This window comes from Podarcis cretensis, assembly GCF_951804945.1.
Source record: "Podarcis cretensis genome assembly, chromosome: 16".
Taxonomy (NCBI): Eukaryota; Metazoa; Chordata; class Lepidosauria; order Squamata; family Lacertidae; genus Podarcis; species Podarcis cretensis.
The window spans coordinates 37,840,521-37,868,350 of NC_137186.1; the positions used below are offsets into that span (position 1 = coordinate 37,840,521).

A 27,830-nucleotide genomic window follows, 5' to 3' on the forward strand; every position below is an offset into this window, starting at 1 on the left:
GAAGTCTCTCAGCCCCACTCCCCTCACAGAGTGTTTGTTGTGGGGGAGGAAGGGAAAGGAGAATGTTAGCCGCTTTGAGACTCCTTCGGGTAGTGATAAAGTGGGATATCAAATCCAAACTCTTCGTCTACTTCTTCATCCTATGGCCCCCCAGGAATGCAGCCCAAGACATTCTTGTTCCACCAACGTTTTAATGTGTTTAAATTTCATTTAGATAGGGTTTCAAAGCCTGTTTTCTTCTGTTGCAGATGCTCTCTTGAACAACATTGGTGTTTAATAGTCACAAAATGTCTTGGCAGAGTCAAATCACCATGCAGAAATGCCTTACAAATAAGTAAATAATCTCATCCACTACAAAGCTGTTTCACTTGGTTTGGTTTCTTTCTTTCTTTACCAATCCCTGTGCTGCTGCAGTTTAAGAATTTTCAGAAACCTTCCCCCCAAAAAGGAAAGCAAAAAGCAGGTGTGCAATTAAACTTTAGGATATATAAACGTTTTGAGAAATTTCCCAAATTTGTGGGGCTAAGGTGGGACGCGCCTGTTTGTTTCTGGGGAAAGTGAAGCAGATGTAAAGTGAAGTGCCTGAAATCTTTCACAGGCTGCATCTGAAGGCATCGGAAACGCAAACCGCATTATACCTGCTCCCAATTTTCTCTTCCACCCCAGTTCGCTTTCAAATCTTGCAGTGTATCAGAGTGGAAAGAAACAGAGATTAAAAAGAAAGAAAGAAAAATAACCAGCACAATGAAAAGCAGGAAGGTAATAAGACAACTCAATGTTCTAATGAAAATATAGGAGCTGAAGGTTCTAAGAGACAAGTTAATAAGAGAGGGGAAATTGCATTCGTTTTGCATCAGAGATGTTTCCGGGCTGGGGAGGGCAGGGGGGATAAATGACAGAAGGGGGCGAACAGTGCAGTTTCCAGGCTATCAGACTGCCAAACCTTGCAAGCGGGGTTGATATACCCAGGAAGATATGGTGTGCGTGTGTTTGCATAAGAATAAATACATGCACACTCTTGTATCCAAAACAGACGCTGAAGGGAGAAAGAACCTGAGAATGCAAGAAAAGCCCTGCTGGATCAGGGCCCATCAAAGCCTGCCTCCTGTTCTCGCAGTGGCCAACCATATGCATGCAAACTGGACCTGATGAGCACAAGAGAAAGTCGCTCCCCTCTGATGCTTTCCAGAAACTGGTATGTAGAAGCACTCTGTATCCTAACTCCCCAGTGGATGGGAGCAAGCATGAGGAGGCTTGCGAGATCCAGTTTTCTTTTTAAACTAGAATCCTGAGCTCCGCCAAGTGGACTGGGACCTTCTGTTTCAACTGGCTTGTTTTACTGCACATTTTAAAGTGTGGATGTTTAATGTTTTGACTGAGTTGTTTTCCTGCTCTAAATGATTTGATCTTAGAAGCCACCTTGGCAATTGAGCAGTATGTAAATGAATAAGCTCCAGGGACGCGGGTGGCGCTGTGGGTTAAACCACTGAGCCTAGGACTTGCCGATCAGAAGGTCGGTGGTTCGAATCCCCACGAGGGGGTGAGCTCCCGTTGCTTGGTCCCTGCTCCTGCCAACCTAGCAGTTCAAAAGCAAGTCAAAGTGCAAGTAGATAAATAGGTACCACTCTGGCAGGAAGGTAAACGGCATTTCCGTGCGCTGCTCTGGTTCGCCAGAAGCGGCTTAGTCATGCTGGCCACATGACCCAGAAGCTGTACGCCGGCTCTCTCAGCCAGTAAAGCGAGATGAGCGCCACAACCCCAGATTCGGTCACGACTGGACCTAATTGTCAGGGGTCCCTTTACCTTTAAATGAATAAGCAACATGAACAACTCCATCCTGGGGAAGTGTCACAGCTCAGGGGGAGAGCTTCTGTCTTGTAAGCAGAAGGTCCCAGGTTCAGTCCCTGGCATCTCCAGGTAGGGCGGGGAGAGCATCCCTGCCAGAAACTCTGGAGAGCTGCTGCCAGTTTGTGTAGGCAATACTGAGCTATGTAGAGCAATGTAAGGCAGCTTCCTATGAAGGTCACAAGCAGCTGGGTCTCCCTCTCAAAACCCTTCCATGGCAGGCAGCATTGCCAGATTCAGAAGCAGAGAACGCTCTTCCTAATGCGGCAGGAGACTGGAAGGCACAAATCGCATCAGTGGCCTAATACAGCATCAAAGAAACATGACTGAACATGACAAATCAATAGGCGTGGGCTCTCTTAAACGCAAAAACTTCAGAAGAGGAGGGCAAAACGATTCACTTCAAGCCCCCTTCCCCTCCCCCCCAGCTGTAAACAACCATCCTGGATAAACAAATTCTTCTTCTTTAATGTGTCCATTGATACAAATTTGGCCTGGAAAACCGTCTTCCTTTTCCTTGATGTTTTATTAGGGGTGGGGGGGAGCCTGTCAGTTCATTTATTTATTTGATCCCATTTTATTACATCGCTTCCCATGAAATATCTCGAAGCGACTTCACATTTGTTTGTTTTTAAAAACAATTATAGAATTTAATATACAGTGGTACCTTGGGTTACATACGCTTCAGGTTACATACACTTCAGGTTACAGACTTCGCTAACCCAGAAATATTACCTCAGGTTAAGAACTTTGCTTCAGGATGAGAACAGAAATCGCACAGCAGCAGCATGGCGGCAGCAGGATGCCCCATTAGCTAAAGTGGTGCTTCAGGTTAAGAACAATTTCAGGTTAAGAACGGACCTTCGGAACGAATTAAGTACTTAACCCAAGGTACCACTGTATAGAGATGCAAACCATAACTGAGGGAGATCTTTGTGTGCAAGCACACTCAGCCCGTGTCAAAATATACCGCATAGGATTTGGCCTATAGAGAATTTATCATCGGAGTGCTTGAGTATATATAAAATTATGTTATTGATATGAAGAATTCCCTCTTCCATCCCCTTACATCCCCCCCCAGGGGGGGAATTAACTCTGATATTAGTTGCTGCATTGGAGAACCTACCCTGCAGAATTTAACCTGCAGAAGGGCATTTGTTTTCCGTTACTTCTCTTCCCACCCCACTGCTCTCGACTTCAAACTTTCTCAGCACTGCAAAGTTTCTCGCTGGATTCCAGTAAAACTGTTTTACTGGGGGCGTATCTCCCCTGCCACTTCCATTGTCAGCTGGAATTCTGTGCAGACTCTTGCCAGACAGAAATCTCAGTCGTTTGCTACCAGCTGACATCTGTTAATTATGTGCAAACGCAAGACCGGCAGGAATGGCATCAAAATAGCCAGAACACAGAGATGAGCTGTTGGTGCAGTCACAGAACATGTTTGATCCTGCTTGGTACAGAGGTCAAGAAGGACGATCTATATTTCAAAAGAGCAAATGGCACAGATGGAGGCAAACTGCAGCTGGGGCGGGGGAGTCTGATTTTTAAAACAGGAAACAACACAAATGAAATGTACTTTCCTTTCTCTCTCTCTCTGCCTTGTGGTTCTGATCTGGTTTGGGAATGTTGCATTTGCTTTTAAACTACAAAATAAAAATTTGTCATGTGTGAGCGGACTCGGTGATGTTACCGGCACTCGGGACATCCAAGAGCAAGGAGTCCCACAGGTTAACAACCTTGTTTTGTATATTCCGTTTCAATATACAATGTGTAAGCAGGTAGCTCAGTTCTGTTATCATTCATTGGTTGTATGCTTTGTATTGTATTTTCAGCTGGTGAAGACTATCACAAAACAGTAGTATCATTCCGGAAACACTGTCCTTGAGACATTTGGGACGTCTTCCATTGGAACTTTTGAAAAACATTTGCGAAAACCTTACTTTTTAGATGTTGGAGTCGTCTTTTGTTGAAACCTTTGAATAACCATTGTGAGACTGACCTTTGACACCTATATTGAACATGTGGCTTGATGTTCTGTGTCACTAGTCTGTTACACTGCATATATGAACTCCAATAGATTCATTTTTACCTTCTGAATGATATTCTATTACATATGATTTAACAGTTAATAGCCTATGTGGTACACGTAGTAACAGTTAATAGCCTACGTGGTGGGGGACACAGGTGGCGCTGTGGGTTAAAGCCTCAGCGCCTAGGACTTGCCGATCGAAAGGTCGGCGGTTCGAATCCCTGCGGCGCGGTGCGCTCCCGCTGCTCGGTCCCAGCGCCTGCCAACCTAGCAGTTCGAAAGCACCTCCGGGTGCAAGTAGATAAATAGGGACCGCTTACCAGCGGGAAGGTAAACGGCGTTTCCGTGTGCGGCTCTGGCTCGCCAGAGCAGCGATGTCACGCTGGCCACGTGACCCGGAAGTGTCTCCGGACAGCGCTGGCCCCTGGCCTCTTGAGTGAGATGGGCGCACAACCCCAGAGTCTGTCAAGACTGGCCCGTACGGGCAGGGGTACCTTTACCTTTACCTAGCCTACGTGGTGTGTCTTCATTTGTGTTTGGGCAGCCACTTTGTCAAGCTGACTGAAGAACTCCACACCATGAAAGGCAGAGATTGCATCAGGTGATTTTGGGTCTCTTGTGGCTATCCTGCCCCCACTCCACACCAACAAACACTAAACTTTTTTTTTAAAAAAAAAACTTTTAAAAACAGAAATTCTATGAGGAGCAGAGGCAGTTTAGTGGGTTATATTTTACTTTAACATTTTTAAGGTAAAGGTAAAGGGACCCCTGACCATTAGGTCCAGTCGTGGCCGACTCTGGGGTTGCGGCGCTCATCTCGCTTTACTGGCTGAGGGAGCTGGCGTACAGCTTCTGGGTCATGTGGCTAGTATGACTAAGCCGCTTCTGGCGAACCAGAGCAGCGCACGGAAATGCCGTTTACCTTCCCGCCGGAGCGGTACCTATTTATCTACTTGCACTTTGACGTGCTTTCAAACTGCTAGGTTGGCAGGATCAGAGACTGAGCAATGGGAGCTCACCCCGTCGTGGGGATTCGAACTGCCAACCTTCTGATCGGCAAGTCCTAGACTCTGTGGTTTAACCCACAGCGTCACCCACGTCCTTTTAACATTTTTAGATGGCCTAAAAAACAAAAAATACAACTGTGCAAACTGGAAGTGAGTAGAAGGAGCATTACAGTGGTGCCTCGCAAGACGAAATTAATCCGTTCCGTGAGGCTCTTCGTATAGCGGTTTTTTCGTCTTGCGAAGCACGGCCATTAGCGGCTTAGCGCTATTAGCGGTTTAGCGGCTTTTAGCGATCAGCTGTTAAGCGGGTTATCAGTGGATCAGCTGATAAGCGGCTTAGCGGCTTAGGAAAAGGGGGAAAAAAGGGGGGGGAAACCCGCAGGAACTCAAGACATTTTCGTCTTGCGAAGCAAGCCCATAGGGAAATTCGTTTTGCGAAGCGCCTCCAAAACGGAAAACCCTTTCGTCTAGCGGGTTTTCCGTCTTGCGAGGCGTTCGTCTTGTGGGGCACCACTGTATGGGTTTTTGAGGGGATACCTGCTGAGACCTTTTGTAGGTGCCATAGGAGGTACTAGTGGGCACACTGGCACGTATGAGCACCAGGCTGGCAATCTTTGGTTTAGCGTGACCTTAATGGCAGAGAGATCTGACCCACGGGGCTTAATCTAGCAAGACATTCTGGTGGAAGCCCCACACAGCAGTTTTGAGGGATGACTCCTTCTCAGTGGGGGGCTATAGACTTAACAGCGCCTGCCTGCCATAGCACATGAAAACAAATCACGCAAAGAATTTATATTTAGAAAGAATGCTTACAAAGAAAGCAGGGAAACTTACTGCGGGTCCAATTATAATCAGGTATGTGCTGGGCTCCTCTTGGTGCCATTCTATCAAACAACAGGAGAGAGTTCTGGTTACAGGAAAATAAGCACCATATTGTTCTGGTTAGGGCATTGTAAAGAAACTCGGGCAATCCATCAGTTAATTGGTTTATGCAAATTTTGACTCATTAAAAAAAAAGGAAGGTGCCCTCAACCTACTGGGCAGCAGACTTAAATTAATTAATCAACCACAAAGTTATTTTGCTGTTTTTGGAGGGAGGCACTTGCGAAAAGTCAATGAACGCAGAAGCACTGGTCAGGGTAACAGGAACTGAACTCTGCATTTCCATAGCAGACGCGATACTGGAAAGCTCTTTGCAATCACTGTTGTGCTGATGTATCAATCATTCTGGCAAACCCGACAGCCATTATGCCCAATTCACAGCTGGGGGACTGAGGCCAAGACATTGTGATTTTCCCAATTGCCCTACATTTTGCAGAGCTCCTTCAGTTACAGGTCCTATTTGCTCTCTCTCCTAGCCATGGTATTCTGGCCCTCCTGTAGCTCAGTTAAAGAAACCATACTTGATCAAATCATATGCATCTTAATGAATTATTCAATCAATCAAATCTGCATGTGACTAAAACAACAGTCTACTATATATTTTGGACAATTGTTTGCTTGTTTGCTTTATGCATTTGGACATCTCATAAGAGTCGGTAACCAAATTTTGCATGATGCTTCCTGAGTTCAAGGAGCAAGTTTTCATCTATGCTTGGATAAAATTGGATGCCATTTTGAATCAAGATGGAGGACTGAACCTGTCAAAACCGCATTGATTTAAAACCAGATTCCAAAACCATACCAAATGTTTTTTTGTCCCTTAAGAATTCCTAAGCAACACCAGGCATGAGGCTGCTAGTTCTAAAGAAAAACAATGTTCTGTCCCAGCAAATTAATAAACAAGTTGTTACTTATTTTAGTATAGTGCTAGCAGAGGCACGCTCCCTCCTGTCTCACACTCGTACATGAGAACATCTCTTCCTGGATGCTGCCTGCAGTGACAAGCACACACACATGAACTATGCCTCTCCACCCATCCACCCCAGTGGTCCGGCTTCCTTCACCTGCGAAAGTACAAACATCTGGCCAATTAATTGACTGAACCTCACACAATCAACCTGCTAAGATTTCTTCAGTCAGGTGACAGCCCTATGTAGCAGCGAAGTGGATTACTACCCCATGTTCATATTTAGTGAGCAGAATTTACAGCTCAGCTTTAGCACAGAGTGACTGGATTAGCCTGATGATTAAATTCACTGCTTAATCAATGTTCTCTTGCTGAGGGTCAGTTCCAAAGCCTTGTCACTTTCGTGGTTTCTCTTCAGTACAAGTGTAAATGCTTGTGCTCAGAGCTGTCTCCCTGAAGCCTGTCCCCTCCATCTCTCTCTCTCTCTCTCTCTCTCTCTCTCTCTCTCTCTCTCTCACACACACACACACACACACACACTGCCATCCAGTCCCTGCCCCTGATTCTGTGTTCAGTACAGACTTCTTGACCTTTCCATTTTAAAAAATATTCCATGGCCTTGCCCAACCTGATTGCTTGGGCCTCATTTCTCATTGTGTCAGCCTTCCCCAAACCTGGTGCCCCCTAAGAATCCAGATCCCACCAGATCCCACTAGCAGACTGTTTTGGGCTGATGGGAGTCCATCAACCTCAGGAGGACATCAGGTTGGAGAAGGGCTGGGGCAGGAACTACTGAGCCAAGTGGGACTATCAAGGGCAGGGGAGAAAGATGCGGTGTTGGCCAGCAGGTAATAGCTTTCCCCACCTGCCTTGCCCCCCCCCCCCACACCCTAGGAGCCTTCATAAAGGAGCTGTTTCCAGAGGAAGATCTATGGGGGTTGGGGGGGACCCTGTCTGCCATCAGGAGACGCTGCTCCACCTCCAGCCCAAGGAACCTTTCACAAGGGAGTTGCTGCCATGAATATTATGTGTATGTGTCTCATTTAATAGACTGAATAGAGGGAAAGGTTATGAGTCATGGGGATGTGGAGAGTGTATGTATGAAATTAACAGTGCTTAGTTTGTTTTTTGGCTGATGCATTGTTAACGTTGTTGATATTGCCTTGTAGATTATAAACACTGTATTGATTTGTTAATCATATAACGTGAATTTTGCTTTAATTGTGATGTTTAGCGTATTTTTTTAGTTGAAATAATAATTAAAAAATGTCCAGTAGCACCTTATAGACTATCTCAGACCTATTTAATTGCTCATCTTCTAAAATTGTGTATGCCATCAAATGCCAACAGTGCCCTTCAGCTCTCTATACAGTGGTACCTTGGGTTACATACACTTCAGGTTTCAGACTCCACTAACCCAGAAATAGTACTTCGGGTTAAGAACTTTGCTTCAGGATGAGAACAGAAATCGTGCTCTAGTGGCGCAGAAGCAGCAGGAGACCCCATTAGCTAAAGTGGTGCTTCAGGTTAAGAACAGTTTCAGGTTAAGAACAGACTTCCGGAATGAATTAAGTACTTAACCCGAGGTACCACTGTACTGGACAAACTGGACAAACCCTACGCCAAAGGATAAATGGACATAAATCTGACATCAGGAATCACAAGACAGAGAAACATGAAAGCTTATACCAGAACAAACTTAGTTGGTCTATAAGGTGCTACTGCACAATTTTTTATTTTTTATTTATTTATTTCGGCTGCGTCAGATCAATGCAGCTACCTGAATTTATTTTTTAGTTATTGCTTTGTTAACATAGTTTAACAGAGTGTCATTGTTTCACGGACGATTTGTTAATTATTCTAAATGTTTTGTGCTGTGTCTGTGATGTTCTATTACGTTCCATCATGCTATCATTATTTATCGTTTGTAAGCCTCTTTGGGATCCCTTTAAATGAACAGAATCACAGAAATATAATGAATCAAAACCAATCCTGCATTTGCTACAAAGCGAAAAAGAAAGAAAGGGGGTACCAACCTGCAAAAGCATCCACTAAATAAAGAGGATCCTTGACTCTTCTCAGACCACATATCAAGAGGAAAAGGCGCAGACTGCTGCTGTCCTGGAGAATCCCTGTATTAATAATAATAATAATAATAATAATAATAATAATAATCAAGAATGTCAAGAAAGCTTAAACATGCCTGGAAATGTGAAATACAGAAATCAGGAAAGTTATGGTTCCACCCTTCCTCTTAGCTTTCCCACCATCCTTGGACTTGGATAGTGAGCTCCCAATGACATCCTAATCCTGTCGAATCAGACATGGGGCCTTGAAGTCACCACAGCCAGTTCCTCAAGGACACAGGGCCAACTGATGCATAGACAAAGCCTTGGGTAGCCCCAGTGCTTGGCTGAGACAAGTCTCAGCCAGTAGGGCCCACTGGGACTGCCCAGTCTCCTGACATGCTTAGAGAGACTTGTCTGGGCTTTGATGACCTGCTCCCAGAGCTGACTTGACCTGCTTTGCAACCTCAACTCTTCTGCTGAAGAAGAGTTTGGATTTGATATCCTGCTTTATCACTACCGGAAGGAGTCTCAAAGTGGCTAACATTCTCCTTTCCCTTCCTCCCCCAAACACTCTGTGAGGTGAGTGAGGCTGAGAGACTTCAGAGAAGTGTGACTAGCCCAAGGTCACCCAGCAGCTGCATGTGGAGGAGCGGAGACGCGAACCCGGTTCACCAGATTACGAGTCTAACGCTCTTAACCACTACACCACACTGGCTCTGCTGAGCCCTAAAGATCTGGCAGAACAGGACAAAGATGGCACCACAGGTTGGGCCATCAACCTTTGTAGGGCTAGCAGGCACATGTGGAATTTTGCAGAAGTGCTGTGGGTGCCAGTCACAAAATGGCTGCCAAAGGGGTCCTTGTGGTATTGCACCAAACGGCTGCCACATCTAAAAGAGCAGGGAGGAGCATAAAGTGGTGTAGATTTTCTCCCTAATTAATGAATGGAGTGGGGAGGAGGGAGGCAATTAAATCAGCCACTGCCATGCTCACTTATGAAAAAAAGCTCTTTCCACCTCTCTTCTGCTCAGAATGGTAAGGAGAGCAAGTGTCTGATCCACGGCTTCCACTGGTGAGCCAATGCAAGCAGAAACTGAGCAGCATAGATTTCTGAGGACTTATTTACGGAGACCTTTCATGGGCCTTCCATGGAGAGCACTGGTGCCCATGTGTGAAAGGTTGGCAACCCCTACTATATGTGCTTTATGGGTGTGTGTCCAGAGATAACAAGAGAGCTTCCACATCCTGAAAATCAGAACAGCTCTGAAAATTAAGAACACCCCTCTCCGAATCCTTCACCATTGCCTGCCAATCAGCTCCCTCAACACTACACCTGACATTTCAGTTGTTAACATGAGAGGGAAATCTACTGAAGATAGCAATCTATGCTCTTTGCCATGCTTCAAATGCATTCTTTTAAAAAAATTAATAATAGTAATAATCTGCCAAGGGAAGTTTTTCAAAGTGCCACTTGAGTCAATGTCAGTCCAGTTGAGGTATGAAATTCAAAAAATAAAATAACACACACACCCCATCATGTTTCAAGACGAAAGAGAAGGGACAGAACATAAAGGGAATGGCAAAGTCTGAGATGAGGCAGCTTGAGAAGGCAACAGTTGAGATAGAAGCGGGGTTGGAATGAGCTTCAGAGTGTCATGGTCTGGTTCACGGGTGATCAAAGTCCCAGCTGGGGACGTTGGGACCAGGGGCAAGATGGCGGGGTGGGAGCAAGAATGGGAGTCAGGAAGCCAGGAGTCAGGAAGCCAAGAGTCTGAGGGTCAGAGAGCCGGGAGTCAAAAAGCCAAGGGTCCGAGAATCAGGAAGCAACAAGTTACAAAGTCAAGGGTCCAAGGATCAAGAAGCCAGGAGTCACAAAGTCAGGGGTCCGAGGATCAAGAAGCAAGGAGTCAAGGAACCAAACGCAGCAAGGCAGTGAAGGGGTACTGTGGCAAAGAGCCGAAGGGAAAATGCTGACCTTATATCCCTTCCCGGCTCTTGCCACCAGGTGCTGTGAGTTACCAACTAGCCTCACCTGCCTTGCCTCTTCAGAACAAACTTAGGAAGGCCCCAGTCCTGCAGAGTCCTATTGGTCACAGGGCCTGGCGCCTGCACGGACACCTGACACAGAGTTAGGGGATTTAAGAAGAGCCCTGCTGGATCTGGCCAATGGCCCGTCTAGTCCAGCATCCCGTTCTCACAGTGGCCAACCAGAGGACCATGTGAAGCCGCCCACAAGCAGGACCTGAGCACAGCAGAATTCTTCCCACCTGTGATTTCCAGCAACTGGCATTCAGAGGCCTACTATCTCTGAGGTACTGCCTAGCCCTTGCGGCTAGTAGCCATATAAAGCCAGTTTCTTTATAAGGCTGAGCCAGACCATTGGTCCATCAAGGCCGGCGCTGTCCGTGCTGATAGACAGCAGCTCTCCTGGGTAGGAGACATTCCAAGCCCTGTGCAGGGGACTGAACCTGGGACCTTCTGCATGCAAAGCAGATGATCTAGCCCTGAGCTATGGGCTTTCCTCTGCTGTTCATTACAGGGGTGCAACTGCCAGGTCATCTCTGGTTGCATGTGGGGTGGGTGGGGCACACTGCACGGCACTGTTCAGTGCTTCTTTTTCTAAAAAAAGATTGAGGTTGAATCCTGACAAGACAGAAGTACTGTTTTGGGGGGACAGGAGGCGGGCAGGTGTGGAAGACTCTCTGGTCCTGAATGGGGTAACTGTGCCCCTGAAGGACCAGGTGCGCAGTCTGGGAGTCATTTTGGACTCGCAGCTGTACATGGAGGCGCAGGTCAATTCTGTGTCCAGGGCAGTCTATGAGCTCCATCTGGTACGCAGGCTGAGACCCTACCTGCCCGCAGACTGTCTTGCGAGAGTGGTGTGTGCTCTGGTAATCTCCCACTTGGACTACTGCAATGTGCTCTATGTGGAGCTACTTTTGAAGGTGACCCGGAAACTGCAATTAATCCAGAATGTGGCAGCTAGACTGGTGACTGGGAGTGGCCGCGGGGACCATATAACACTGGTCCTGAGAGATTTGCATTGGCTCCCAGTACATTTCCGAGCACAATTCAAAGTGTTGGTGCTGACCTTTAAAGCCCTAAACGGCCTCGGTCCAGTATACCTGAAGGAGCATCTCCACCCCCATCATTCTGCTCGGATACTGAGGTCCAGCCCTGAGGGCCTTCTGGTGGTTCCCTCACTGCGAGAAGCTAAGTTACAAGGAACCAGGCAGAGGGCCTTCTCGGTAGTGGCACCCGCCCTGTGGAACGCCCTCCCACCAGATGTCAAAGAGAACAACTACCAGACTTTTAGAAGACATCTGAAGGCAGCCCTGTTTAGGGAAGCTTTTAATGTTTGATGCATTACTGTATTTTAATATTTTGTTGGAAGCTGCCCAGAGTGGCTGGGGAAGCCCAGCCAGATGGGTGGGGTATAAATGATATATTATATTATTAAAAAATGTTTAGGGGTACTCTCATGTTTCTACTCATATTGAAATACTGCCCCTCAATGAGGCCAAATTTAGATTCACAAAACGTTTAGGGGTATGCATACCCCCGGGGGAAAAAGCACTGGCGCTGTTCCACGGTCTCCCTCATAGTTTCTCCTGGCCTTGGCAGGAATGCTACAGATCATTCTGTGAGGAACCTGTGGCATTCCATATGTTGCTGTGCTCTGATCCCCATCAGACGCCTGCCTGCATGGCTAATGGTCAGGGATGATGGGAGTTGTAGTACATCAGCATCTGGAGGTTTCCTCCTCCTGAGATAAACAGGAAAAGCTCTTCCCCCGATCATCTCTCTCCCATTGCATCATTTTCTCCCTGTGTTGTCCTAAAAAAAAGAAAGACGACCCAGCAAATAACCCACTGCCAGTAAGTTTCCTGCCTCTTAATTTCCTAAAACCTTTGTGATCTTTTTCAAAACAGCCGTGAAACGCAGGAATATCAACCACCCCGAGCTACTGAAGTAGTTTCCGAAAGCTCGTTTCCCTAAATGTCACCAGGGATTGGTAGCACGTTCCAGCAATATCGCTTTTGAAAATTAAAAATCAAGCCGGGGATTTTAAAATGCTTTCATCTTCACAACATTTCCGTTTGGCTTCCATCTGAATAGGCTGGCTCCATCATGTAAGCTCCAGACAACTGAAAAGGTGATTTTAAAGGAGGTAATTTGTTTCACATTTTAATTTTCTTGTTTGAGGATATATATCCACACACACACACACACACACACACACACACACACACACAATCTCCGAGTCCAAACACAATTACAAAATGTTTGACTAAACAGCAAAAAAATAAAATAAAAAGGTAATCAAAATATTTCTAAAGCTCAAAACTGCATTTCTTTTATAAGAAAGGAGAACAGCTATTCTTAATGGCAGTTCAATATTTTAAAAATACCAACACAGTCTCCAAATTGGTTTATTTATTTCTTTTCTTTTGCTATCCTCCCTTTACACAATTTTGCTCACAGCAGATAAATTCCTTAATTTTTAATAACCATTCTTTCAATACTGGCACTTCCCCTCTAGACCACTCTAGCATCTATTAACATAAGAAAACTCCCTTCTCTTTCTTTTAACTAGCAACCATTTTAAAGTTTTTTCTTCTTCTTGCAGTTCAAGGAGGTAACCCACCTCCCACCACCTCATGAGATAGCAAAGAACTGGTGGTTTTTTTACCCCAGAATAGCCACCACAGGTGTTAAGGCCTCTGAACAGAAGCATCAAGAAGCAAAGAGCCGCTGCAATAGGGAGGTAGACAGGCATCCCCACACCCCAGAAGCGCTGTGGCTTATCGCAATATACTTTCAAAACATGTTGGTTACATTCACAGAAACTTAGCCTTAGGAAAAAAGAGAGACTTTTAGGAAGACTGGATTCTGCTCTTAGTTTATATTCCTGTGCAGCTGGTGGACGGCGGCATGGGTGTAGCTCAGCTTCTACAAAACCAGAATAGGTGGAGTTTCCAATGAACATCTGGAACAGATCTAATCCCCTGAGCTGCATCTACATTAATGGTTTCTACCTGAAAAGCTGGGACGTGGGTGGCGCTGTGGGTTAAACCACAGAGCCTGGGGCTTGCCGATCAGAAGGTTGGCGGTTCAAATCTCTGTGACGGGGTGAGCTCCTGTTGTTCGGTCCCTGCTCCTGCCAACCTAGCAGTTCGAAAGCACGTCAAAGTGCAAGTAGATCAATAGGTACCGCTCAGGGGGGAAGGTAAATGGCATTTCCATGTGCTGCTCTGGTTCGCCAGAAGCGGCTTAGCCATGCTGGCCACATGACCCAGAAGCTGTACGCCGGCTCCCTCAGCCAGTAAAGCGAGATGAGCGCTGCAACCCCAGAGTCGTCTGTGACTGGACCTAATGGTCAGGGGTCCCTTTACCTTTACCTGAAAAGCTAACTTCCAAGTTAACCTCCCTTGCAGCCCTAACATTCACTGATCATTCTTCTCTGTCCACCATGGCAGCACAGCTGCAATGAAAGCAAGCGCTCTGCTTGTGATGACAAGGTCCGCCGCGATGCTTGAGGCTCATCTCGCACCTTCCTGCGTTTGGGCCCTGCTGTGAGTCGCGATCCAAATTTGCAGGTGCAAAATTGCTCAAGAAAGGAAGGGTCAGCCCATGCCTATCACCAAAGCGCCCTGCTTGAAATTTTAATTATATGTATGTTGTAGGCATTCGGCTTGGATGGAGACTCTGCTGGGCTCCACACACATTGAATTCATCCGGACTGTCAACAGCATTAACCCCTGCACATCTGCAGGCTTCTCGCCGTTTAAGATTCTGGGATTGTAGTCAAGCTCCACTATACAGGTGTATGCAGTGCCGGATTTACATATAAGCTAAACAAGCTATAGCTTAGGGCCCCACTCTCTTGGGCCCCCCCAAAAATGTAAAGAATTTTTTTTCAACAATTACTTTGATAAAATACATATTTTGTTACGTGCAAATGGCTTTAGATACCTATTAGGTCCATAAATTACCTTATAGCATATATTCAACACAAAAAACAGCGACAATTTGTTGTTCACAAAGGACAGATGGACATATAAAGGGCCCCATTACCTTCAGTAGCTTAGAGCCTCATCAAACCTAGATCCGGCCCTGGGTGTACACACAATCAACCCACACATAACCACATATATGCATGGCGCCAGAAATGGCAAAAAGAGAGCTGGAGAATGCCCATGGCTCATGAAAAGACCCTCCCCAGAGCCCAAAGTGGATGTCTTCTTTTCTTTATCTTGTCTGTCCCTCTATTTCTTGATTTTTCTTTCTCCTTGTTTTGGTCTTCCGTTATTCTTTTGTCTTTAGACAGGTTTGACTTTTATTGTAGAAAACTTTCAACTTTTATGTTGAAAACATTCAATGAAAATTAGCTAGGAAAAGTGGGCTTTAAAAACGCAACAAACAAATTATTCTGTTCCTAGCAAGTGCTTCCCCTTGAAGCCCCCCCCCCCCAAGCTATTTTGACAGCCATCTGGGCTAATCTTAACAAAACTGGTCTGAAAAGGCTCACATAACTTTCCTCTGTGTACACATGTGTGTGTGTGTGTGTGTGTGTGTGTGTGTGTGTGTAGAAAAGGACAACCAAAATGCTAAAGGGGCTGGAATAACTCACCCTTTGAGGAAAGTTTACAGCATTTGGGGCTTTTTAGTTTTTTGGGGGGAGGGGAACTAAGGGGGGCATTAATAGTAAGAAACACATTTATGGAGCCCTTCAAGGCATAAAGCCATCAAAGTGGTATACAGAGCAAAAAAAGAAAGCACAGAATAATGCTCTAAGACAGGTATAGGCAAACTCTGGCCCTCCAGATGTTTGGGACTACAATTCCCATCATCCTTAGCTAACAGGACCAGTGGTCAGGGATGATGGGAATTGTAGTCCCAATTTAATACAAGAAAATTAATTAAGAAAATTAATACAACAAGCTCTAAAAGTTTTTTTAAAACCATACATACATACAGACTTTAAAAACAAAGAAAGCATTTCATCAAATATAAAACTGATCTTCCACAAATAAGTGGGTTACACCCCAGGGAAAGTTTTCCTAAACAAAGAATCAAAATGTACTCAGTAGGTGCTTGCCAGATTTTGATTAGTCACTGATTCCAGAGAGCTGGATCTGCATCACTAAAAGCCCAGTTTCTACTACAGTGGTACCTTGGGTTAAGAACTTAATTTGTTCTGGAGGTCTGTTCTTAACCTGAAACTCTTCTTAACCTGATGTACCACTTTAGCTAATGGGGCCTCCCAATACTGCTGCACCGCTGCCACACAATTTCTGTTCTCATCCTGAATCAAAGTTCTTAACCTGAGGTACTATTTCTGGGTTAGCAGAGTCTGTAACCTGAAGCGCCTGTAACCCGAGGTACCACTGTACAGGCTAAGCGTACCTCTGAGGGTAATGGTACAATCTGCCCAAAGGCATGCCCATCGCTGTGGTCTTAATCACTGAGCCTCTTGGACTTGCCGATCAGAAGGTCGGCGGTTCGAATCCCCGCAACGGGGTGAGCTCCCATTGCTCGGTCCCAGCTCTTGCCAACCTAGCAGTTTGAAAGCACACCAGTGCAAGTAGATAAATAGGTACCGCTGCGGCGGGAAGGTAAACGGCATTTCCATGCCCTCTGACCTTCGTCACGGTGTTCTGTTGCACCAGAAGTGGTTTAGTCTTGCTGGCAACATGACCTGGAATGCTGTCTGCAGACAAATGCCGGCTCCCATGGCCTGAAAGCGGAATGAGCGCCACAACTCCATAGTCACCTTTGACTGGACTGAACAGTCCAAGGGTCCATTACCTTGACCTTTTGCCTTGCTTGCCGCACTAAAGCTGTACCCACCTCACTTTTTCAAAGCAAAGACTTTGGGTCATGTCACCCATTGGCTCCATGTCTCACATTGCTTAGCCATGCTTATCACCTGATGGCATATCACCCACTGTGCTTTTTAACCCTTGTGTTGTCTAGACACAGTACAGTGGTACCTCGGGTTAAGTACTTAATTCGTTCTGGAGGTCCGTACTTAACCTGAAACTGTTCTTAACCTGAAGCACCACTTTAGCTAATGGGGCCTTCTGCTGCCGCTGCGCCCCAAAGCACGATTTCTGTTCTCATCCTCAGCAAAGTTCTTAACCTGAAGCACTATTTCTGGGTTAGCAAAGTCTGTAACCTGAAGCGTATGTAACCTGAAGTGTATGTCACCCGAGGTACCACTGTACAGATCAAATATTTTGGTAGAAATCTGGATCACAGTTCAAGTTCTTTATCCAGCAAGAGCCAGGATAGAGAGTCCTAAAGGGTAGATACGAGAGTTGTGGAGGGGTACATTTGACCCCCTGGCCCAAAAGTTCACCACACCTGCGTTGCAGGAAGTGGGGAGGAACTTGAAGCAGACATACCATTTCCAGAGGCAGCCCTGAATTTCTGATCACGTATCTCCACTGTAGAATTTGCTTCGCTTTCTTAGTCTGAATTAAGACATGCAGTATTTGTACGGCTTACTCTGTTCCCGCTGAAAAAACAGACTTTTCCTTTTCCTGGATGTAATCCTCCTCCAAGCTTTGCAATCACAATCAAAATAGTATATCAAGAATAATTCCTATAGGACTGCTGAAATAACACTTTTTACTCTTTTTTTTTTTTAACTGAAAGTACGGAGAAGAACAGAAGCGCCCCTTTTAAAAAGGGCTTTAGAGCAGCACTCTCTTAATGCCATCCCTGCATGCATGCCAAATATATATATATATATATATATATATATATATATATATTTAAAGAAAAAGTCTGTTTGAGAAATCACAGATAAAACTCTTACAAAACACTCCTTACAGATCGTTAATCTGACTGCGGGCCCTACAGGCTTCCATGCAATTTAGCGATATCAAAGAGAAACTCGCTGCAAGTAAATGGAACTGCTGGGGAGAGATTTGTCTTATCTTAAGATAAATCCCATATATATATATATATATATGGGTTTTCTTCTTCTCTCTCTCCCTGTCGGCTCAAAGAAAAGAAAATACAATATGTTTTGTCCCATTTGAGGTTTTACACGGCGGCTTGCCTTACCATACACCCGATAAGGGAACATACAAGGTTTCTTAAAAACCAAGAGACGTACCCAGCTGCCTAAACAATCGACCCAGGAAGTGGCTGTTGGAGAAAACTGTGGTTTGAGAGCCTTAGCTTCTCTCTGTGTACAGGCAATGACCCAGAATAAGGCAGAACAGTGTGAATGTTTGTGTGCAGGACAGGGTGTGATTATATGTGCTCCGCTGATGTATGCAGGAGGAAGGAATGAAGCCCCCATGTGAAATGGTTGCCGACTGTAGTGGAAGATTTGTGCATTAGTGACAAATACCAGATGGTAGGGGAGATCAACCCATCACCTTCAACAGGGTTTTCTGAAGTTTGTTGGGCACCTGGGCGCAAGGCTGGAACCAGGTATCTTAGCGCATGAAGAAAAAGAATAGAAAGTTGGTGGATTCTGCCCGAGAACCTGCAGAGCTGCTGACACTTACAGCAGCAATACTGCGATGGATTGACCAGTCAGTAGCCCTTGGGATAAAGTTAGCTTCCAGCAGAAGTTCCAGTGGAAGCTCTGAAGGTGATCAGGAATGCTGGCCGTGCAGGGCTCTTTATCAGTCGGAGAGTCCACACTTGTATAGATTTAGAGGCACTTAAGAACATTGGGACGCGGGTGGCGCTGTGGTCTAAACCACTGAGCCTCTTGGGATTGCCGATCAGAAGGTCGGCGGTTTGAATTCCCATGACGGGGTGAGCTCCCAGCTCCTGCCAACCTAGCAGTTCGAAAGCATGCCCAAAAGTGCAAGTAGATAAATAGGTACCGCTCCAGTGGGAAGGTAAACGGCGTTCCGTGCGCTGCTCTGGTTTCACCAGAAGCGGCTTAGTCATGCTGCCACATGACCCGGAAAAACTGTTTGAGGACAATTGCCAGCTCCCTCGGCCTGTAAAGCGAGATGAGCACTGCAACCCCAGAGTCGTCTGCGACTGGACTTAACTGTCAGGGGTCCTTTACCTTTACGAACATCAGAATAGGCTGCTGGATCAGGCCAGTGGCCCATCTAGTGCAGCAACCTGTTCTCCCCTCCTGCAATTTCCAGCAACTGGCATTTGGGAACTTACCTCCAGCTGTGGAGGTAGAGCAGAGCAATCGTGGCCATTGATAGCCCTCTCCTTCTCCATGACTTTGTCTAATCCTCTACTGAAGCCACCCAGGCTGGTGGCCATCACTGCCTCATGGGGGAGCGAGATCCAGAGTTGTCCATGAGCTACATGAATAAGTCATTTCTTTTCTCTGTCCTGAACCTTCCAACATTCAGCTTCATTGATGTCTACAAGTTCTAGTCTTATGAGTGAGGGAAGAAAGCATCTTCTCTGTCCACTTTCTCCATGCCATTCATAATTAAATAAAGACTGTTGATGGCCAACTCCAAGGCTCCTCCTTGCACTTCTTAAAGAACTGCATAGTTAAACTGCACTTGGACCAAACAGCCCTTCAGAGATGTATCTGTTATGTCATGGGTCTTCAACACAGGTTAGGACCAACCAGGGGGTTGCAAGGCCATCCCAGGTAGGTTGCGGCAAGCGGTTGCTGCCACATTGGACTTTCTGAATCGCCATTTCAGGATTAACAATGTACCTTGTTAGTACCATTAAGTATAAATCAAAAGTGAGCATGTAAAAGTGGATCCCATGGTGCATATTGGGAGCCAGAGCTGGGTCTCGAGTCTGGACCAGTTAAAGACCTCTGTCCTATCTAATGTAAGACACATGCCACAGCAGTTTGGGGGGGGGGGTTATTGTAGGTTTGAATAGGGAACCTGTGTTCCTCAACGCAACAACCATAATCCTTGACCAATAGCCGTGCTACGCAGGTCTTCTGGGAGTTAGGGTCCAGCAACATACCCATCTTCTTGCTCAAGAAATAAATCTCTCCCGTTTTAGTTCATTCTTTTCAGCAGTGTTCCAAAACCATGTTGATTTTCTAAAGGAAGCTATCCCAGGTCTGATGCATCCCAAGCTTTCCTTGTCTGGGTTTTCTCTTCTTCAGAAGCTGCACAACTCTTGGACCTGATGGCAGGGGTTACATCACCTCTCTGTTCCTGTGTTCTGTTCCCTTTGAACCACCTTTCCTCCTTAAAGAAACAGGCCCTTTCATCTCCCTTCTAACATTTCAAAGTGTTCACTGAACATCTACAAAAGTGAGAGGAGGGCACCATGCTGGGAATTCTACCTTGGACCATATCGGTTGTTTTATGTTCTGGTGTTTTCAAGCTCCAAAAGACTCCCCACCCCCGGCAGTACCAAAATAAGCTTTTTGATCAATTTCTCATAAGATTTCCCTCCACTTCTAAAACTTAGGTCCTTCCATTACATGGTTGGGAAAAGTCATACTTGTGGCAGATTGCTGTGACCATTTTAGGTGCTGCAAACTGGGACTTCTTGAGAGGTTTGACACACTTATGAAGGAAAGAACGTAAGAAAAGCTGGCTGAATCAGGCCAGTGCCCCATTTAGTCCAGCATCCTCATCTTAACATTGGGCTGGGCTGCAACTTAAGAAGACTGAAAACACATCAGAGCACACACATTTCCCCAGCAATTAAGATCTTTAAAGCTTAAAGGCCCAAAGAGTCTTCAACAGGTTGTTGTTGTTCTTTAAGGAGAATGAACTTGAAGACAAACAAAGGATCGTTCCAGGTTCTACGCCCAAATGAACTTAATTCATGGCAATAACAGGAGCTGCTTTCAGGTGACATTCAGAGATTGCTGAACTAATTCAGTGAACTTCATTTAAACTGACCTAATTCATTCTAGCACTGATTACATTGCCGCCATGCAGAAGTCTATAAAGGTACAGTAAAGGTAAAGGTATCCCTGCACGTACGAGCCAGTCGTGACCGACTCTGGGGTTGCGCGCCCATTTCGCTTAAGAGGCCGGGGGCCAGCGCTGTCCGGAGACACTTCCGGGTCACGTGGCCAGCGTGATGAAGCTGCTCTGGCAAGCCAGCACCAGCACAGCACACGGAAGCGTCGTTTACCTTCCCGCTATAAAGCGGTACCTATTTATCTACTTGCATTTAAGAGTGCTTTCGAACTGATAGGTGGGCAGGAGCTGGGACCGAATGACAGGAGCTCACCCCGCCGCGGGGATTGGAACCGCCGACCATACGATCGGCAAGTCCTAGGTGCTGAGGTTTTACCCACAGCGCCACCCGCGTCCCTAAGGTATCTATAGGTAAAGGTAAAGGTACCCCTGCCCGTACGGGCCAGTCTTGACAGACTCTGGGGTTGTGCGCCCATCTCACTAAAGAGGCCAGGGGCCAGCGCTGTCCGGAGACACTTCCGGGTCACGTGGCCAGCGTGACATCGCTGCTCTGGCCAGAGCCAGAGCCAGAGCCAGAGCCGCACACGGAAACGCCGTTTACCTTCCCGCTGGTAAGCAGTCCCTATTTATCTACTTGCACCCGGAGGTGCTTTCGAACTGCTAGGTTGGCAGGCGCTGGGACCGAGCAGTGGGAGCGCACCCCGCCGCAGGGATTCGAACCGCCAACCTTTCGATCGGCAAGCCCTAGGCGCTGAGGCTTTAACCCACAGCGCCACCTGCATACAAACCCCTGCCTCTCTCCATCCCTCACCCAGGTGAGCAAGAGGCACCACTGCAGTGGAGCCGTGGGCTGAGATGAGTCTCCAGGACTTGAAAGAAAAACATGGAAGGCTGAATTGAGCTCCTAGGCCCCAGGTTGCCCACTCCTGGATCTACACTGACTACCAATGTCTCTCCAGAGTTTCAGACAAGGAGAATGTTCCAATGCTACATGGAGATGCCTGGTATGAAAGCAGCTGCTCTACCTGCCAGGAAACAAAAAAGCCATGTGAATCTGATGATCATGCAGTTCATCTGTAAGTAATTTAGAAGGCCCACATGCCCTCAGACATCTCTGTGTCTATTTTTGCTGTATGCGGTGCCACTGGAAGTAATATATGCACATTTGGGATTTCCCCACCCCTACAAACCCCTGTACCCTTTTCTCCATTCTTCTGTTGCCGGTTCCTTTAATCACACAAAACAGCCAGATTCGGGATCCAATCATCATCCAGGCAGAGCTCCCCAGCGACAAATCATCCAGCTTCTGAAAATTATCCATTTTTATTCTTTTCGTTCCTAGACACGCACTATGATTTACTGGGAACGAAATAACCTCACAATGCTCAATTTAAGAATTGGACACTGCTTCTGAATAATGACACACATTTGCCGCCGTGATAAAGCAATTGAGCACTCGCAGTTCATTCGTAATGGAAAGGAGGCTGCACACTCTGTGAGCCGGGATTGATGAGTGGGCTGCTAAAATGTTTTTCCTTTAAACTTCCCCAGAGTGAAATACTGAAAATCGCCCTCGCAACCCTAGCCAATCCTCTGCTGATGGCAAGAGAATCCTTCGCTAGTTCGTTGTTGTTTCGGGTGAGGAGGCTTTGCTGAAATAAACCAGTATTTCAGACTTCATTTTGTGAGCTGCCGTTTATAATCCGCTGTTTTTCCAAGACGAAACTCAAGGCGGCATCCTCAGTAGTTTTGCATCGACACCGACCAGATCTAGGCGGTTTCCCCATTCCTGTCCACCCGGCCACACCCTGGGGGACTATGACCCAACGCCTGAATTATCGCATCTGACCTAAGAAAATTCTGTGTGCTTAAGCCCAACGTAAAGGATAAACAACAACAAAAACCACGTAGGACCACTACACTGTGGTATGGAAACTTGTTAATCGACAAGGTGGAGCAAGATTGTTTTCTCCTGCTCTAGAGGGGAGGACAAGAACCAATGACTTCAGGGTCCAAGAAAGGAGATTCAGCTAAACACTGGGAAGAACTTTCTGACAGTAAGAGCTGTTCAATAGTGGAATGGACTCCCTTGGGAGGTGGTGGACTTCATTCATCGGATGGCCACCAGTCTCGGATGCTTTAGTTGAAATTCCTGCATTGGACTAGAGGACCCTTGGGGTTCACAAGTATAAAAACCAGTGACACAAGCATCATGAGATAAATCATCCAAATTAAATGGCACTAAAAAAGAATCTCATTAAAATAACAAGGTAATTAAAGCAGGAGGGTTGGGGGAGAGATTAAAGGAATGGTCATCCCTTTGGCCATGCTGGCTGGGGGGTCATGGGAACTGGAGTCCTACAACATCCGGAGGTCCCCATTTCTGCCCTAAACAATTTAGATGCACATTATACGAGCACTGTGCTCAGCTATGGAATTTATTATTTTTATACAGCTTAGTTTTATTGGAATAAAATGTTTTGGCTTTAATGTTTTATGTATGTACATTAGATGCCTTGGGAGGGCTTCAGGGAAGCAGAGAAATTTTTTTTTTGGGGGGGGAAATATGATTACTTTAATAAAAAGATGCTGCCAACTTGTCAAAGCTAAGTTAGTTAGTGGCTGGGTTGTGCCTTAATATAATTTCCCGTCCAGAAGCAGGAGAAGAGCTGTAGCTCAGAGAGTGTGTTTGCTTAGTATGAAGAAGGACCCAGGTTTAATCTCCAGGCAGCACTGAGAAAAATTCCTGCCTGGAACCCTGGAGAACCTGTGCTTGTCCACCGTAGACCAGGGCTGAGGAACCTGTGGCCTTCCAATTATTGTTAGATTAGAGCTCCTGTCATCTGTGATCATCGGCCAGGGCCCCTGGGGCAGATGGGAGTTGGAGTCCAACACCACCACTGGTGCAGAACATCCTATGCTAGATGGATCAGTGGTCTAACTCACTATAAGTTTAAGGTGCTGGTTTTGACCTTTAAAGCCCTATGCAGCCTTGGACCCATGTACCTACGAGACTGCCTCTCCTGGTATGTCCCGCAGAGGACCTTAAGGTCCACAAATGACAACACTTTGGAAGTCCCAGGTCACAAGGTGGTTAGATTGGTCTCAACTAGGGCCAGGGCCTTTTCAGTACTGGCCCCAACTTGGTGGAACGCTCTGTCACAAGAGACTAGGGCCCTGCGGGACATATTTCCTCAGGGCCTGCAAGACAGAGCTGTTCTGCCTGGCCTTTGGTTTGGACTCAGTCTGACCCTTATGTTTTCCTCCCTTTATGGTTTTGATTTATGGGCTACTTTTAAAATGAGGCTGCATTTTATATTGCATTTTAACCTGTATTTTAAATTGCCCCCCCCCCCATTTTATGCTTCTTACTGTAATTTTATTGAGCCCAGCTCTGGCTGGGGAGGGCGGGGTATAAATAAAATTTATGATTATTATTCTTAGGGAATGCCCCATGTTCCCATTGGAGACTCTCATATGTTCCACCTCTACGGAAGAAAAGTTGGGAGATCTCTGTGGCTGCACTTATACTATGGAACTCATCACTGCATGGGGAGGCTGGACTGCCCCCCCCCCAGTGGCGTAGCGTGGGGGGTGCAGGGGGCCGGCCGCACCGGGCGCAACATCTGGGGGTTAGGGTTAGGGGGCGCAAATCCACGGGTTAGGGGGCGCAAATTACTTGCCTTGCCCCCGGTGCTGACAACCCACGCTACGCCACTGCCCCCACCTCTTCCTGGTGTTGCACTATATGGCAAAATGTAGGGCATATTCACTAGGGGGTGAATAGCACAGGTGGGTGTGCATAGAATGTGTAAATCTGGCCACTTGTACTGGGGCACACAAACAGGTAAAAAGGTAAAGGTAAAGGATCCCTGACAGTTAAGTCCAGTTGCGAACGACTCTGGGGTTGCAGCGCTCATCTCGCTTTACTAGCCGAGGGAGCCAACGTTTGTCCACAGTTTTTCCGGGTCATGTGGCCAGCAAGACTAAGTTGGTTCTGGCGAAACCAGAGCAGCGCATGGAAATGCCATATACAGTGGTACCTCGGGTTACATACGCTTCAGGTTACATACGCTTCAGGTTACACACTCCACTAACCCAGAAATAGTGCTTCAGGTTAAGAACTTTGCTTCAGGATAAGAAAAGAAATCGGGCTCCGGCGGCGCGGCAGGAGGCCCCATTAGCTAAAGTGGTGCTTCAGGTTAAGAACAGTTTCAGGTTAAGAACGGACCTCCGGAACGAATTAAGTACTTACCCTGTACCTTCCCGCCAGAGCGGTACCTATTTATCTACTTGTGCTTTGACGTGCTTTCGAACTGCTAGGTTGGCATGAGCTGGGACCGAGCAACGGGAGCTCACCCCGTCGTGGGGATTCGAACTGCCGACCTTCCGATCGGCAAGCCCTAGGCTTTGTGGTTTAGACCACAGGACCACCTGCATCTCACACAAACAGGACATGTGCACAAATCTCCACAGTCACCCCAATATTGTGTCTACTTTCTGGCCCTACTACTAAAGTCAGCTCAGCCTCCAGAGAGAGTTTCATAGCATAGACTATAAATTGAGAGTAGCCCTCACAGAGCCTTGCAAATGTTGTTGGGATTACACCCCTATTGTTCACCATCCAGGGAAGACCTGGGATAGCATGAGACTCTTAATCTCAGGGTGGTGTGTTTGAGTCCCACGTAGCACCAAAGATTCCTACGCTGCAGGGGTCAGGCTAGATGACTCCCTTTGTCCCTTTGAACTCAACAATTCTATGATTCTAAGGCCACAACTGGCCATTGTAAACAAGGCTGATGGGAGTTCTAAGCCCAACAACATGTGGAGGGCACCATGTTGACTACCGCTGCAATAAATGACTGAAACATGGACCAAGCAAGCCCTATTGATTCATACTGACGCATCGCCTCTCCGCCCCCTCAGAAATCATTATTTCATCTAGGCCTTCTTGGAAAGGTTGTGTGGAGATTATTCAGACTAGTGAGTGAACTCCCTTCAGTTTGCAGACACATACATTTCAGGGAGGATTTTATCTATTTATGCTTTTTTAAAAAGCTATACCATTTCTGTTTTTTAAAGAAATCGCTGGATGAAAAGCTGGCACCAGCTCACCCACGCTCCCTCCCTCCCGACACTATTTTCACTGTGGTTTAGAGGGAGAAAAATCAATTTCCGCCATTGCTAGTTGGAGCTGTCACGGACTCGGAAGAGACGGCCTCTGTTTAGCTTTCAATTCAGGCTCTCTCAAAAGGAGCTTTGTTTTGCGCTACTTAAATGAAGGTTATGGACATTAATTATGAAAACTCGGGATGAAAAGAAGAAGAAGAAGGGAATTTTAACTAGGGACCTGAAAAGATCCATTCAGAAACAAGTTTTCAATTTGTTTCGCCAATTTAGCTAGCCTACACAGGGGTAACAGCAAAGTTTAGAGCCATTCGAGTCACCCAGGAACCACACTGGGACCCTGTTTCCTGTCCAGGACTTTGCACAACCGGCTCTAACCCTGTCACCACCTGTGCATTCAAGGATTTGGCACCTGTACTGGATGCAGAAGGGTAGTGGGAGACACCAGCTGGGGAACCCCCAAGGGAAGAAGAAGAAGAGGAGGAGGAGGAGGAGGAGGAGTAGTAGTTTGGATTTGATACCCCACCTTTCACTCCCCTTAAGGAGTCTCAAAGCTGCTAACAATCTCCTTTCCCTTCTTCCCCCACAACAAACACTCTGTGAGGTAAGTGGGGCTGAGAGACTTCAAAGAAGTGTGACTGGCCCAAGGTCACCCAGCAGCTGCATGTGGAGGAGCGGAGACGCGAACGCGGTTCACCAGATTACGAGGCCAGAGCTCTTAACCACTACACCACACTGGGTCCTCAGAAGGGGAGGAAGAGACTTAGAGAGCTGTGGGAAGGAGGGAACCTCCAGTCCTCGCAACTGCTTTAGATACCTATTAGGTCCCTAAATGGGATGGGGGTGGTGCTGTGGTCTAAACCACAGAGCCTAGGGCTTGCCGATCAGAAGGTCGGTGGTTCAAATCCCCACGACGGGGTGAGCTCCCATTGTTCTGTCCTAGCTCCTGCCAACCTAGCAGTTCAAAAGCACATCAAAGTGGAAGTAGATAAACAGGTACCGCTCCAGTGGGAAGCTAAACGGCGTTTCCGTGTGCTGCTCTTGTTCGCCAAAAGCGGCTTAGTCATGCTGGTCACATGACCCGGAAGCTGTACGCCGGCTTCCTCGGCCAATAAAGCGAGATGAATGCCGCAACCCCAGAGTCAGCCACGACTGGACCTAATGGTCAGGGGTCCCTTTACCTTTAACTAAGGAGTCTCAAAGTGGCTAACAATCTCCTTTCCCTTCCTCCCCCACAACACTCACTCTGTGAGGTGAGTGAGGCCGAGAGACTTCTGAGAAGTGTGAATAGCCCAAGGTCACCCAGCAGCTGCATGTGGAGGAGCGGAGACGCGAACGCGGTTCACCAGATTACGAGGCCAGAGCTCTTAACCACTACACCACTGCTGGCTTCTCTGGAAGAAGGTACAGAGCCGGGTGTTGGTGGTGGGATGACAATGAGTGGTCAGAGGGAGCAGACTGGGAGAAGATGATGTTGGAAACTGAAGAGGGAACAGTTTAGTGAGCAGGAAAAGGCTGTGGCAGAAGTGGAGGCTGGAGAGCAGGGATGCCAAGAGGCAGAGATCAGAACAAACACAAACCCCTGTGTTGCAAAATGTGACAATCTACAAAAATGCAAACGCAACACGCTGGCTAATAACTGTTAGTAAATATATAATCGGTATGTCATCATTCAAAATATATGAATAAGCCACTTCAAAACAATAGATATATCATACAACACATCTCACAAAATATACAAGTAACTGCAAGTTGTTATGTGTATCAGAGTCAAACAAAGATTCAAACAACCAATGAACAGCGAGGAACGCCAAACCATCTCTCAAAGGAAGACGTCTCACAAAAGTCTCAAAGGAAGACTGATCCACTAGTATGATCTTCACTAGTATGTATATTTCACTGATAATTATTCGCTGATGAAGACTTCATTCCGAAACAGTTGAACTATTACGGATGCACTGTCCTTTTGAGACTTTTGTGAGACATCTTCCTTTGAGTTATCTCCCGCTTGGACTACTGCAATGTGCTCTATGTGGGGCTACCTTTGAAGGTGACCCGGAAACTGCAATTAATCCAGAATGCGGCAGCTAGACTGGTGACTGGAAG

The 27,830-nt window shown here is 46.6% G+C and overlaps 1 protein-coding gene and 1 long non-coding RNA gene across 3 annotated transcripts in view; one reads left to right on the forward strand and one right to left on the reverse strand.

Annotated features, from left to right (window-relative positions):
- GLT1D1 (glycosyltransferase 1 domain containing 1) overlaps nt 1–27,830 on the reverse strand; it is a 60,321-nt gene that overhangs the window by 15,882 nt on the left and 16,609 nt on the right. For both annotated transcript variants that reach the window (XM_079957049.1, XM_079957048.1), the window contains 2 exons: nt 8,707–8,802; nt 5,716–5,765 (listed from right to left, as the gene is read on the reverse strand). In XM_079957049.1, coding sequence (XP_079813175.1) covers nt 5,716–5,765; nt 8,707–8,802 — 146 coding nt within the window. The remainder of the gene's footprint in view (nt 1–5,715; nt 5,766–8,706; nt 8,803–27,830) is intronic.
- Nucleotides 24,545–27,830, forward strand: part of LOC307205126 — a 449,333-nt gene continuing 446,047 nt past the window's right edge. The window contains exon 1 of the long non-coding RNA XR_013833892.1: nt 24,545–24,844. This is a non-coding gene — a long non-coding RNA (uncharacterized lncRNA). The remainder of the gene's footprint in view (nt 24,845–27,830) is intronic.